Here is a 14,634-nt window from a genome sequence, read left to right as displayed (position 1 = left end):
CTAGTTGTTCATTGGGGTCTGGAAGGGTATTGGTGTCTTTCTTCTTCTTCAGCATTCTGCACACCTGAGCTGCTAGGCCCAGCTTTGGGTACAGGTCCAAACATGGGCTGGAAGGAAGCTCAGGTAGAGGCAGAAATGTCATAGAAGGGGAGATTGGGTGTGACATTTTAAAAAATTTGTTGTATTTGCTGGAATGCTTGATAGTGTCTGACTATCCAAGCTGTTACTGATTGTCATTCATGGCAAAGTTGTATAATAGCAAGTAAACCAAGAAGCATTCCAATGATGGAAGCCAATAGTTTGAAGAAGTTGTTGGTGAGATCCAGAGTTGATGTGTCTGATAGTGGCATTCAGTTTTCTTTGCACTAGTGTGCATAAGAAAAGGGAAGCATAAGCTTCAAGCTAATTGTTAAATCTAAGTCACATATGATCTGAACATATGATAATCTAGTGTTGTATCAAGTTTGTACAGTCACGCTAAAGTTCACTTATGTGTCTCTGTTGATCTAGTGCTTCAAGGCTAAAGATGATTGGCTCAAGATAAAGTGATAGAAGAATAAACTTTAGCTCAAAGCTGGGGATATACAGCAAGAGCTACCCTACTTATATATAGTTCAAGTCCAAGTTAAATATATCTCTACTAATTGTGAGTTCCTATGCTATAGTGCTCTTTGTTCTTGAGCATTATTACTGCCTACAAAAGAGTATAGTCCATTGTTGAGGGTTGTTGTCATGTTGAAGGACAATAGCAGACTCAGCCTATTATAGTGACTAAACCTGTCCCATGGTCCTAAGTGCTGGTCTAGGCACTCTGACTAAGCATAAATAGGAGTTAATCAAGAAAAAAAAAAGAAAAAATCATAACACTCTTTGACATAGAAAACTTCAATAAGCTCCCTGCTTTGAAGCTATGAGACCACACAATCAAGTTAACCCCTAATTTTAATGCCAATCTTGACTGCAAGATCTACCCTCTTGGTCACTCAGAACAGCAAAAACTTGTCAGCCACCTTCCAATGGATGATGAATGACATTTTTAAGGCTCTTCTTGCTATCAGAAAGGTTACTATATATCTTGATGACATTCTAATCATGTTCAGAGATCAAGAAGAACACCACTATCTTGTCTGACAGATCCTGATGCTGATAAAGAAGCACAAGCTATTCCTCAAAGCAAAGAAGTGCAAATTTGGAATGCTAGAAACAGAGTATCTAGGCATTATTATCAATGAAGAGAGTATTCACATGAATCTGGTCAAGGTCCAGGGCATAATAAAATGGTTGATTCCCACCAAGAAGAAGGAATTACAATTATTCCTAGAGTTTACCAACTTCTACTGATGGTTCATCAAGGACTACAGCTGCAGAGCAAGAAGGAAAATAGAGACCAGTGGCATTCCTCTTCAAAGCCCTCACAACCATAGAGAGGAACTATAAAATCTACAACAAAGAGCTCCTTGCTATCATGCTTGCCTTAACCAAATGGTAACACTACCTGATGAGCATGATGCAGTGGTTTGAGATCTGAACTGATCATCAGAACCTCCAGTACTTCTGAATTCTGCAAAAGCTAAACTGACAGCAGGCCTGCTAGATTACTGAACTGGCAGAATATGACTTTCTGCTCCAACACAAGGTGGGAACCACAAATAAGAAAGTGGACCTGCTTAGTCAATGTATAGATCATAATCAGAGAAAGAATGACAATAGTGAAATGATCATCCTCAAGGCAGAGCAATTCAGAATGATGATTATGCCAATGGAGGAGGAGGCCCATAAGTGCATTAAGAGTGCCACCTGATGGACCATATTGTGGGACCAGAAGGTAGCCTCATCTATTAACCATGATTGAGGAATGACTAAGAATGGAGATCTGATCTATTATGACAATTGGATCTACATGCCCCAAGATCATGCAAACTTAGATAGAGAAATCATTGCTCAATCACATGACCACATGACCATGAGACACTCTGGGATCACAAAGACCATCAAACTGGTATTGCAGGAATATTAGTGGCCAAAGTTGAAAAGTGATGTTGAAAAGTATATGAAAGCCTGTAAGACTTGCTAATGCACTAAGTTAAGTACTTAAGCAAAGGCAGCTCTGCTACATCCAAACAAGATGCCAAGTATACTCTAGACACATATATCCATAGATATGATCACTGGCCTCTCTGAGTGCCATAGATATGATGCCATCACTATTATAGTTGACTGCTTCTTGAAGGCTATCATACTAGTCATATATTCAATAGAGTTGTCATCAGAAGGATAGGCAAAGATTCTGTGAGATGAGATGTATGCCAAGTATGGCATGCTTCAAGTAGTGATTTCAGATCAAGGGCCACAGTTTATCTTCAAGTTCATAACAGACCTCTATCACCTTCTCCAGATCCAGAGCAATACTTTGATTGTCTACCATTCACAGATAGATGGGCAAATAGAGCAAGTCAATCAGAAAGTCAATAAATACCTCCAGATGTTTATCAATCATTGATAAAATGACTGGACCAACTAGCTCCTGTTTGCAGCTTTTCAGCACAACAACCAAGTGCACTCCACAATAAGCAAAACACTGTTCTTTGTCAACTATGAGCAGCATCTCTATATCACCAGCTCATTCTGACATTCTACAGTGACTTTTGTCTCCACATTATTTGTGGATCAGATGGCCAAGATCCACAATAAGACAAAGTCTGCTCTCAAAAAGGCCACTACTGCAATGAAACACCAGTATGACAAGTTCTGTCACCCTGTCATCCAATATATGACTGGAGATCAAGTATAGTTAGATACAACTAACCCACATCTCCCACATCTGAGAAAGAAGCTTGCTGACAAGCAAACTGGACTCTTTACTATTACAAAGAAGGTCAGAACCTTCATCTACCACCTTGCACTCTCTATATCTTAGAAGATTCACCCTCATCTTCAATGAATCCCTTCTTTCTTCATATATGTCTTCTGCATTTTCTAATCAGAAAATTTCTTCTCCTGAACCAGTCCTAGTTGATGACAAGAAACACTATGAAATCAAGAAGATCCTTAACCACTGTCTTTATAAGACCCATGGCTACTGAGGTCTGGGCTCCAATACCATCATTGAATACCTAGTTAATTGGAAAGGTTATGACTCTGAATCCAACCAGTGGGTCAGCAAACACAACATGGATGCCACCAACACAATCTATAATTATAAGCTCTCTCTTAATTAAGCCATCAGAGTGCTGATCTTAAGGAGGAGATAATGTTATAGTTTTCTTGCTTATCTTATCTTATCATATCAGAGTGTCTATCTCATTTAGAGTGCTTGTCAATCATAGAACATCACCATAACTACATCAGGTACTCTGTGCTATTATCCTGTGATGTGTAATAAATGCCTTATTAGTGAACAATATCTTATTGTCTCATTCTCAACAACCAGACACAATGACACTGTAGCATAACAACACATAATAAGTAGATACTATATTTATTAAAAACAAAAACATATATAAGTAGCATAGCTCTTACTGTAGAACTCCAGCTTTGAGCTAAAGTTTATTTTATACTATTTTTCTCTTGAGTCTAACTTGCACTGGCCTTGATAACATACTACTCAAATACACAAGTGGATTCTAATGTGGTTATGTGAATATGACACAGCATTAGTTTATCATGTGTTCAAAGTCATATGTCAAGCAGGTCTAATAGCTGTTGGTGTATGCCAGGTGTGAGAAGGAGGATATTGAGTGAAGAGGCTGTTTTCATCAGAACTGTCCTCACTGCAATGATGAAAAGATCAGCAAGGGTGATGAGTCCAGCAGCCTTGAGTGTGATGTGATGATGAAAGATGAAGAATTTGTTGAATATGAGTGAAAAAAAAGAAGAAAAGAAAATAAATATGTATGCTTAATGATGGTGTAGACAAAGCTGTAGGTAATATGTTTGGGCTGAAGTCATATCTTTTCATATATTACAACAATTTACAAAGATAAAAGAAGGGGTGACAGTATAGGTATGTATTGTTGCTACCACTATTACCATTCAAAAGCAGTGTTTATGATCTTCTAGACAATCACAGAAAAGTGGGCAATATTGTTTGAGTTGCTCTTATTGGCATTTAACTTTTTTTTTGAGCAGGCATGACATAAAAAGAGTTGTTTTTTAGAGATAGATCATTCTTGAAATAAGGGTTTTTTTGGCAGTGTCTTATTGGAGTTAGTTATATTTTAGCTCTATCTGAGCAGTGATAAGGTATCCTATACCACAGATATGTTGTAGATAGCTGAAAGTAGCAGGAAAGCATATTCAGTGGTCTATAAAGCAAATTCTCCACAATTGATGGACTGGAGCAAGAACAAGAAATGTTAAGCAAGGAAGCCATCCTGTCCATTCTCACTACAACAGTAGAAAAATCTGCTAGAGTGATGAGCCTCATGAACTTGAAGCTGATATGATCTGAGATATGAGATGTATTAAACATGACAAGAGCTGAAAAGATGAGAATGAATGAGGCCATAGCTTTTAATGATGTTATCTTGGTGTGGAAAATGTGTTCTGGCAGATTTGGGGAAGATACCAAGCAGTAAATAAACTGCATGATGTTGCTGCCAACATTTGCAACATCATGATTGGACATCTCCTGCATAGCTCATTCAGTAGCAACAACCTTTCCTTTCATCAGTCACATGTGCATGGCTCTTATAGTGCTCACAAAGATCCAAAAGCCTCACATTTGCTATTAACCTATCATCTATTATCAGCCTTACTGTCAGTTTACCAAATTGGTGGAGTATGTGGAACAAGATGCAGACCATAAAGAGGGCTGTAATCTTTCTCTTCTGCTCATATTGATAGTGTGTATGCACTGAAAGAATTATTTCTCAATGAGGCAGGTTGGCTGTGAATAATACCAGATAGACACCAGCAGTGTCATGTTTAGATGGTGTGTATGTGTATGAGATTTTGTCTGAGTGGTGTGACATCAAATCTGATTCTACAGATACCATGATAGTAGCAACTGTGTGTCCATACCTATATCACACATGTTAACAAACCACTGACTGAATGTAATAGTCTCTATCTGCTGCACATTATGGCCTCAGTTAAACCAGCACTCTGAAATTGCAATGAGCTATAGTATGAAAATTCCATGTGTCAAGAAGCTGCTAGATGTTGTATAGCACTGCTTTAGTTCATATACTGGTTTGGATGCAAAAATCTGCTGAGATTTTGATGTTTCCATGGATTATTCATATCTTCTAAGTAAAAGCTTAAGGTCAGCAGTAGGTGATCTATCTCAGTGACAGAGTGAGGACTATCAGCCATCATAAGAAGTATGAGAATACTGAAGCTATCATCAATATAATTAATATCCACTCACACACAGCAGCAAGCATCTCAACTTCATTTAATGAAGATGATCTTGAGATTGGGCACATTCCATAACTATACAAAAACTATGATTCACCTTTCATCCACTGTCAGTATTATTGCTTCTGAAAGGAAGGGCTTACATTGGGGTGTGCATGGGAGGAGATAGCACTAATCTCAAGATATCATCGCAAATCCTAGCCATTGGTCATAAGCTTGTCCCCATTTCTTCTCTAGCCTATGCAGAGAAATGGTCAAAAGTTTGTAAATACTAGTAGTGAAGTTGCATCCATGTAGAATTGGATGAAACCTATACACTTTTATGATAACTGCATGGAGATTGTCAATAAATGAATTTCCTAAGCAATGATATATGAGACAGAAAAATGGCTGGCCACAAGAAAGAACCACAGTTACTAGATATCAAAAGATGATAGATAACACTTTGAGACTAGGTGGTATCTGAGGACCCAGTTCTGTTTGACTGCAATCTATATTTCTCGATGACAGTATCCACTTCATCATGCTTAACCAGCCCTATGTCAATTGCCCAGTCCCTCCTCCCAGATTCCACAATGAGGTCTGCTGCCATATCCAGTCTCCGTTTGTATTGCTTCGGCTCTCCTTCTACACGAACAACGCAATCGTACATTTGCAAACAATTGGTCAATGAGTTGCAAAGACCCAAGAGAGCGACAGAGCACAAGAGGAGGCATGCGATAAGCAGGCTCCCCACCCTGGATGCGTTACCAGCAAGAGCAGCACACATGTAGACCAGCAACGTCGCAAATGCAACGGCAAAGCTCTCCATGTCAGACATCTCTTGCAACCACTGGCCTGCGGTCACAGCTTTGAGATCATCTACTGACCCCTTCAAGCGCACCCAGCGATCTTGGCTCAAAAGAATTAAGAGATCACCTATCTCACTTCTCTCTTTCGCACCTTTCCATCCTTTCACACTTCTCTGCTTGACGACGACCACATTGATTGACCTGGCTATCACAAGCATCCACAGCACCCCGAATGCCCACCAGTCCTGAATAGCGCCCAGTAGCGCAAACACAGCAATAGTCAATACGGGACACAGGAGATAAAGCAGAGCTGCAGGAATCCCAGCGACTACAAAGGACTGGATTAGGCGATTGTTTCTGGATAGCATGCTATTGAAGGAGGGGTTTGGGGATACGTGGGCGGTAACAAGGTGACCGGTGCACCCAATGGTTTGTAGGTACCTGACAGTAGCGGGATTCTCCACATGGAAGAAGTATCCGCTAGTCATCGCACCCGTTATCGGCGTTTCACCGCGATTAACCTCGTCGGCAGATTGCTGTTGATGCATTCCTGGTGCGAGGACGAGAGCGTCGATGTAGGAGGCTGTGCCCGTCAGGGCTGTCCTCATCGCGACAGTCGAGAGATCTGCGAGGGCGACTAGACCCGCGGCTTCGAGGGTGACACGGCCCGAAATAAAGGAATTTTTGAACATGGGCGGAATCTAATGGTAGTTGGAAAACAAGAGGAAGGGACCAAGGCCGAGTAAAATAGCGTGTGCACGATGATGGGTATAGTGAACGTGTTCTAGTTGCCCCGAGAAGGACGGGAACAATGCTGGCCGTGAGATACAGAAGTAACGCGAAAGAATGACGGCCTCGTGCTGACGAAACGCCCAGCCAGTTCATTATGACTCACTGCCCCCGATGTTAATCCTTAATCCCGCTAGTGATCGTCACAGACCACCATCGGCAGAAAGCTCAAAGCGAACCGAAACCTTAGTTGGTGGTTAGTTAGAAGAACGATGGATGTAAGGATCTTCCACCAATGCGTGCGTGTTTGGCGCCCCCTGGCGTCAAAATACCATCCTTTAGCGGATCAGTTTGGCCACGAAAAGGGGGGCGTCTGATGCTTGTGCCACGGTTGGCATCAACCTATCAGAGTGGTGTGAAATCGGACCACAGGTCAAGGCTTCTGGTGAAGAGCAGCTGTGCGCTCATGGAATCCCTTTTCCCATGAGGAGGCAAAGCTTTGGGACGTCGTGGTGGCATTGAAAGCCAGGCTGGCGTATATCGGCATCAATGAAACTGGCGCCCTATATATTCGTCCTATGTTCGGAAGCTTGTAAATGTGAAAAATGCATGTTCAGGAAGCTGCGTGTTATGATGGCAGTATATGCTTTGCTGTTCATACGTTTACATGTCGAAAACCTCCTCGCTGGAAATCTGCGATAATGAAGATCGACATGTGGGCATGGGAATCGCTCATCTCAGCAACGATGATCACATAAGGATAACGACCAGCCGCCGTGAAATGAAATCTTTGAAGGAGAGAGAGGCAAGGATGACATTCTCCAGCTTCAGAGACACCGCGCATTTTGGCCTGAACCATCCTGCACAGGTTTGGGATCGCATAGAACTTCATCGATGGAATTACCTAAAGCCGAATGAGGATATCTGACTTGCGGAACAGAATGAGTACGCGCCGACGTCTTCTATAGCAGTATATGCCCACTTTCTTGAACTGTCTACAGTAACTCGTCCATTTAAGAAAAGTGGCATAGAGCAGGAGAGGAGAGCAACAAGCAGGCGATGTGCAGGCTTCCCACCGTCGATGCGTTTCCCGCAAGCGCGGCGCACGCATAGACCAACAGCGTAGCGAACCCTACGGAAAATCCCTCTTCTGCAGTCTCACCCCGCAACCATTGGCCTGCCGTCACCGCCTTCAGATCGTCCACTAATCCTTGCAAACGAACCCAGCGATCCTGACTCAGAAGTATGAAGATATCGCCCTCGACACCCGGCTCTTTCTTGCCTTTCCATCCCTCCTTGCTTCTCCGCTTGATAACGACCACATTTATAAACCTAGTCAACACAAGCATTCCCAAAACCCCAAATGCCCACCAATCTCTGATAGCGCCCAGAAGTGCGGAGACAACGATAGTGAGTATCGGGCAGGTTAGGTACAACAGCGTGGCGTGAATCCCGGTGACGAAGACCGGGGTGATGTGGGGGGATAAGTCGATCTTGAAGAAACGGTTCGTGAATGGATTCAACCTGCAGGGAGGTTTTGGAGATACATGAGCGGTGACGAGTTGGCCAATACGGCCAATGTGCCGTAGGTAGTGGACGGTAGCAGGATTCTCCAGTCGGAAGATGTATCCATTTGTCATCGAGGCGGTGTCTGGCAATTCGCCGTCATTGATTTTGACTGCGGATTGCTGCTGATGCATGCCTGGTGCAAGGACGAGGACGTCAAGGTATGAGGCCGTTCCTGTCAGAGCCGTCCTCAATGCGACATCGGAGAGGTCGGCGAGAGCGATGAGCCCCGCAGATTCGAGGGTGATATGACCAGAGATAGAGGAAGTACTGAACATAACCGGGGCGTGGTGGATGTTGGGGCAGAGAGAAGGATTTGAAGGTATATACCTAGGCAGCTCATGATGGTGTGTACGCCGCGCGGCCACGTGACGCTGCTAAATTGTAATGCAGCCTTCCACAAAGAATGAGCCACGAAAAATACCCACCTCGCGTTTCCGGCCTGCCTAAATCGTTCATTGTCACCGAAACTACCCCTCAATGCAGCTGTCAGCGCCACGAACGCCCCTGCACGACCGCTCAAAGCAGGGAAGTTTACGCTGACGCTTAAGTTGAACGATATCGTCCATACATCACTCGTATCCGCAGTGCGCTGGCGTCAAAACACCTGAACCTCAGTGAAGCGTAAAGAGATTTTGACGGGCGCCAGGCGTCAATTCGATTTACGAAAGACTCTCAGTATCAAACTGCGTTCACAGCAATGAGTTTGCGGGTGATACTGTTCATGAGTGAGCAAAGCATCAGAACAACGTAACATTACTAACTGGCAACTAAGTATCTTGGGCGCGGATCAATCTCCCTGAAATCACGAGTAGCGCCCTTCAGAACGATCATACGTTCTACAGTCTAGAAGCCGATTATCATTGAAAGCCGTTGACAAGGTCAAATTTTCGGTATCCGAAACCCTCAGCTGAAAACTGCGTGAATGAGGCTCGATATGCCATCACCGTCACCATTTTTGACGATGATAATGAGGACTACTAGCCGCCATCAGAGCGGAATATTGGGACGTTCTCTGTAAAGAGATGTGATTATCAAGACGACTGATACGCAAATACAAAATTAGCGTACCTGGAGATGGACATTTTTGGCACACTACAAGGCGCGACCTTGGGACTGCGGGTACATCCCATCAACGTAAAAATTCACCGTCTGACTTTTTCCATATTTTGTCACCCTTAACGCGGTCATTCTCATGAATGAGCTGACGTTATGGGGGGGTTTAGACGTGATTGGCTGGCGCTGCGATCAGTATCGATGGAACTAAGCTGATAATTAAGAAAACCAACTACATCGCCTTTGGAATGGGGGGCCTTCTATGCGGTCCGTTCTTTGACAGACTGAACTGAATCCTGTATGTTGCTCTGTATCCAACCGGCTTGCGTATCATTCCCCATGACACCATGTAACGTGCAAATTTGTTCAATGATGATGCGAGTCATCCTCAGTTACCTGTGCTCGACATGAGAAAAAGTTACAGTGCGCAATGACAGGAGATACTGTTACCGAGGTCGTGAATCTTGGTTGTCTTCCAATATTTGTCCACCTCATCCACAATCACGACTGGATGGATATATGCGGCATTTCACGCTCCTGCTGAGTTGGCGTCATCAGGGATCTACGACAGCGGGCGGAAAGATGTAGTAGAGCGGGAAAAAAGGCCATCTGTCGTTAGTACGGGCACTAAGCTGCGAGTCGACATCTATGTAGGAAGAGTGTCTGTCCCCGAGGATCGGTACGTGCTGAATCGGACTCAAGGATTTCGGTGCTCGTGAAGCACTGAATGCGGATGAATGAGCCAGTGACGACAGAAACAAGAAGTCGGAACGTACCAATCCAGCCTTCGATGATGCTATCTCTCATCGCTTCCCTGAGCATCGCTGCGGTCATTACAGCCATCCCTTGCCGTCGACAGTCCATGAGTATCCGAAAAATCGGGAATTTTAGCGCATATATGCGCGACTAGGAATTGTCCAGGCGCTGTGAATACTTGCCAGATAGATAGGATGGAGGAAAAAGGAGACTTACGAGCTCGCTTTTGGTTTTGGAAGACTGATCGCGCACTGAGCCTGCACGACGGTGGTACCGTCGGCCTTGTTGAGGCTTTTCATGAGAATGGGGCCTGCTGCAGGACAGGCTTAGAATATCATGGTAGATATGCGAATTATCGTCGCCATCGTCGAGATTGAGGTCCTTGCCTTCGGAAATGGTGGTGTCGAGAAGGAAATTCAGGACCGTATTGACACCGGCATCATTGTTGACTTCTTACCACCATCATCGCCACTTGGATGCACGATACCGAACTCTACAGCGTTGTACGAGTAAATTACTTGGTTGTGTGCCCAGCTGCGCGGTAGTGACCTCCACCTTGGTATTCAGGATCGCAGGTTTTTCTCTGGAGACACCGTCGCCGTTCTCTGGCATCCAGGGTTCCTGTGTGTGGTCTCTTTCTCCGCGCCGAAAAAGCGCTTATCACGATTTTTCTAGGCCTGTACCTGGACAATCGACGTTTTGGTAGCCATATGATCCAACTTTTGGACGTGGAAAGGGGAGGAGCCCATTGCTCGAGTCGATGAGTAGAGCGTAATCAACTACTACATTCTCGCCTTCGATGTCTGAAATGGTATGAGCTTCCATACTTTACTCTTTCATCACTAAGGATTCGAAGAAGTATGCACTAAATCAGACCGACATGCTGTTGCTGCACGATAGAAGACTTTCGGTGAGCATCCTGTACTACACTCGGTAGTTTTGGCTTCTAAAATGCTTTGAATAGAATACAGCGGTCGAGTGTGAAGAGCAAGTCGATTTTATTCACCCATGGCAGACATCGCTCTTATTCCAACCGAGCTCTCATACAGCAACGACAGCGCGGTTACACACCTCTTGTCCCGTCAGGCCCACCGCATCACTAATCACGCAAGTACTGTGTCAGTCATCGTGTTAATGAATCCATGATTTATAACGACCCTCAGAGACAAGACATATTCACCTCGACTGCTTCTTTTCTGTCTATGGTTTATGCCTCAGGCCTCAGTGCTTGAGCACGGGTCCTACTCTTTCTCGGATATATACACCACACCGATGCCTAGCCATTGTCGCCACGCTAGACCTCTTGAAGTTCAAATTTAGGAACACCAGCCATATTCGCCTCGAAGGATCACCCCATCGCCCTCCATCCTCGCTATACGCATAACACGCCAACAACCAAGAGGACTCTAGCGTCTCTATCAATGCAGTAACGGGCTGGAAAGGCTTGGCGACAAACTGCCCTCTTAGGGTTAGGGTCATGCCGTCTGCGACCTGTATAATCAAGTTTTTCGCTTCTTGTGTAAATCCGTTGAAAGTACGGTTGACGATGACGGACGAGAGAGCCGTGGCGTCCTATTGGCAACAGCCGAAGGTGCTGATACTGCCTGTATATCGGCTACAAGGTTACTGACCGGTGGGATACGGCCTCGACGTATTGCCCCTCTTTTGTGTCCTGCGAAAGATAATCGCATTTACGTCTAACCATCTTACAAGCTCATTTCTTCCTTCGATGCGCTATCGGCCTCGCTGCCATGTACATTTTCGAACTCCTGGAGTTCCATGACCTGTGCTTCTTAATGTTAGCAAAGGACCGTCAAAGCGATCGCCGCATGTTGTACTATTAACCATGCTCCGTGAGAAACAGGCCGTTCAATATGTCTTCAGATGACTTAATAGTCTCGAACAGAGCTCTGCACGGTCCTACTGGCAAGTACCTCTCTTTCATGAATCAGGCGTAACTTCATTGATGTTTCAATCCGAATAAAGCAGTAATGTTACCCTCAAAAGCGAACCTCTCTCTCTATGCCGAATGGTGTGTGCATACAAGTATTTTAAATGCACTGCTTCGCATCCGAGGATTCCATTCGGAACTTGAACAGGCCTAAATATGTAAGACCATGGCAACACGAAGACGATGGCCAGCGGTTCTCGCTCCAGTGTTCACGTGGCAAAACGCTTAAATATTAGGCTTGGTGGTTTTAGTCGCCCTTTCTATCACCCAAACCCCATTAACCATGCTGGCTTTCATCTCTCTTTTTGTCCTTCCCTTCGTCCATGCGCTTACTGTCAATAACCTGAACACTACCGTCTCCTCTGCAGGTCCAATCACAGTGACGTGGACAGTGTCCGCCGGCGACCCCGATACGTTCTCTATTGAACTGATCAATCAAGGGTTCAATCGACAGTTCGCCGTTGCGAACAATGTGGATGCAGACCTACAGTCGATAACTTTGTCGTTGCCTGAACTTCCAACTGGGTGTGTATGCCTTCAGTTTCGTTTCTCCAGGATTGGGCAATGTAATGAACGATGACGTAGCTCTCTTCCCTACTCCTTTCCGGGTTCCATCTACCGCATAACTGATTTTGCTTGATACAGGAGTGGCTTTACAACCCAGCTAGTGAACGTTTCGAATATCAACGATGTTTTCGCTCAGACGGGCGACTTCTCCGTTGCTGCAGCATCGTCCTCATCTACAAGTGCTAGCTCAACTGCAAGCAATAGCGCTTCCTTGATATCGGCGTCGGCGATCGCAACAACGTGAATCGATGCTTTCATCCCATCCACGTTATTATGGCATCTTCTAACGGCTCCTATCCTCTAGAATGGGATCCGCAATCTCCTCTGGCGTCAGCTCGTCACGCTCTGTCGCTGCATCATCCGCCGGGTCTGCTTCTGCATCCTCTACCGGGAGCCTCAACTCTGCTTCCAGGCTTGAGCTAGGCTCAGGTGGTGCTTTGGCGGCGATGTTGGGATGGGTTTTGGCTCTGTAAATCGGTTCATCGCTTCGGATGATTACTCACGTCCTGTTATCGTGGTCGTTTTTCTCTTTTATTCATGTCACAGACTCTTTCTCTTCATATGCACGACCGATCTGTACCACTGACGTACCAGCACCATGATGAACGCATTTCATTGAACCCCTCTCGACGAGCAGGTCTTCCGATATGAAAAATACCTAACTGCAGATATAAACACGGTATGTTTCCCTCCGATCAGGCCCATCAACATCAATATCGACCACTTGTTCCCTCCGGAAGTATTAATTTCTATGACAACGAACCAACCCATTGAGGTTTCGAAATGGCCTTCAGCGCCAGGAAGTCTACCATTTACATACGGTTCACAGACAAAAGTAGCACTTCGGAGAGACATGACAATACCGCCTAACAAACAGAGGAGCATGGAAGGAGGAGGGAGGAAGACCCCATAAACTTTGAAGGCGAACCCACACTACGAATAACAGGAGCCTTTCTGCAAGCAATGACCCAAAGTTGGGCGTACAAAGCCCTGCGGAAGACATTGATAGAAGCACTCGTTATTTCCTCTGGATGCTTATGCATGATGCATGCAGAGTAGGGGAGAAATGACTGAAATTTGCGCAAGAATACCACGAGAGAGCGTACTATTCCCACTGCGGAAACTGTGGAGAGAGTATGGAACATGTCCTACCTAACGACTTGCTCAACACCCGGCCAAAAAGAAGTCTGGGAACTCACGAGAAAGATACTAGAACGTAGAAACACATTCCTTGGCACCCACTGTCAACTGCAACAATTTTCTCATGTGCCGCCCTAGTGTTTAAAAGCAAAAATGGCAGGCGGAACAGTGGTAAGGAAAGGTTCTACCTCGTAGTTATGTCAATCTAGGCACAAATTATCTGGAAATGCACGATATGAAAGAGTAATAAATAAAGACAACAGTAAGTTCTCACCAGAATCATTGATAAAGAATATGTGGTCAAAGAAGATCAACAAGCGACTTGAATTGGATCGCTTGATGACCCATAAGCGGTTTGGAAGGAAGGCTCTACCAAAAGACCATATTAAAAACATGGTCGGGATCCCTCCAGACTGAATGGAAGCAAGCAGGATTTTACCGGTGACACGCCCTCTCCTCGTTCAGGCATGTAAAATTGTGAAAATTGCGAATACATGGGCCGCATTCCAGGCCAGTAAGCATGTAACAGAAAATAGGACTAGAGCACACAGAAACCTCGCTATCATAATGATAAACTGGAGTAACAATAAGCAGAGTGCATGGCCTAGTAACAGACTAATACCAGAGGGGTTAGGCTGCATGTGAGGTCCCAGCACTTGGCCCTAAATGCACTAATACTATTACAAGAGGACATGCTAAAAATAAAAAGACTATGAT

At 44.7% G+C, this 14,634-nt stretch overlaps 5 protein-coding genes across 5 annotated transcripts; 1 reads left to right on the top strand and 4 right to left on the bottom strand.

Annotated features, from left to right (window-relative positions):
- Positions 1–4,304: 4,304 nt before the first annotated feature.
- Positions 4,305–6,844, bottom strand: BT62DRAFT_981914 (uncharacterized protein; the record flags this gene model as incomplete). Its single annotated transcript, XM_043189645.1, has 2 exons — positions 4,305–4,334; positions 5,879–6,844. 2 exons carry the CDS (start codon positions 6,842–6,844, stop codon positions 4,305–4,307), a joined length of 996 nt encoding a protein of 331 aa, XP_043037245.1.
- A 1,050-nt stretch (positions 6,845–7,894) lies between these two features.
- On the bottom strand, positions 7,895–10,871 carry BT62DRAFT_921689 (uncharacterized protein; the record flags this gene model as incomplete). The annotated part of the gene is made up of 9 exons (XM_043184339.1): positions 7,895–8,717; positions 8,876–9,039; positions 9,144–9,165; positions 9,519–9,563; positions 9,926–10,010; positions 10,280–10,409; positions 10,476–10,645; positions 10,717–10,752; positions 10,778–10,871. The coding sequence occupies 9 exons, from the start codon at positions 10,869–10,871 to the stop codon at positions 7,895–7,897; spliced, it is 1,569 nt and encodes a 522-aa protein (XP_043037244.1).
- Positions 10,872–11,480: 609 nt separating this feature from the next.
- BT62DRAFT_1008807 (uncharacterized protein) lies at positions 11,481–11,950 on the bottom strand (the record flags this gene model as incomplete). Its single annotated transcript, XM_043177490.1, has 2 exons — positions 11,481–11,831; positions 11,891–11,950. The coding sequence occupies 2 exons, from the start codon at positions 11,948–11,950 to the stop codon at positions 11,481–11,483; spliced, it is 411 nt and encodes a 136-aa protein (XP_043037243.1).
- A 543-nt stretch (positions 11,951–12,493) lies between these two features.
- BT62DRAFT_1033271 (uncharacterized protein) lies at positions 12,494–13,416 on the top strand (the record flags this gene model as incomplete). Its single annotated transcript, XM_043178352.1, has 3 exons — positions 12,494–12,735; positions 12,856–13,017; positions 13,082–13,416. The coding sequence occupies 3 exons, from the start codon at positions 12,494–12,496 to the stop codon at positions 13,248–13,250; spliced, it is 573 nt and encodes a 190-aa protein (XP_043037242.1). The 3' UTR covers positions 13,251–13,416.
- On the bottom strand, positions 13,410–14,057 carry BT62DRAFT_934690 (uncharacterized protein). Its single transcript, XM_043186772.1, has one exon. It carries the CDS (start codon positions 13,818–13,820, stop codon positions 13,644–13,646), a length of 177 nt encoding a protein of 58 aa, XP_043037241.1. The 5' UTR covers positions 13,821–14,057; the 3' UTR covers positions 13,410–13,643.
- Positions 14,058–14,634: the final 577 nt, after the last annotated feature.

The sequence above is a fragment of the Guyanagaster necrorhizus genome (genome assembly GCF_019112545.1).
Source record: "Guyanagaster necrorhizus MCA 3950 unplaced genomic scaffold BT62scaffold_21, whole genome shotgun sequence".
Taxonomy (NCBI): domain Eukaryota; kingdom Fungi; phylum Basidiomycota; class Agaricomycetes; order Agaricales; family Physalacriaceae; genus Guyanagaster; species Guyanagaster necrorhizus.
Note: the sequence above shows the minus strand (reverse complement) of the source record. Positions and strands in the feature narration are given on the sequence as shown.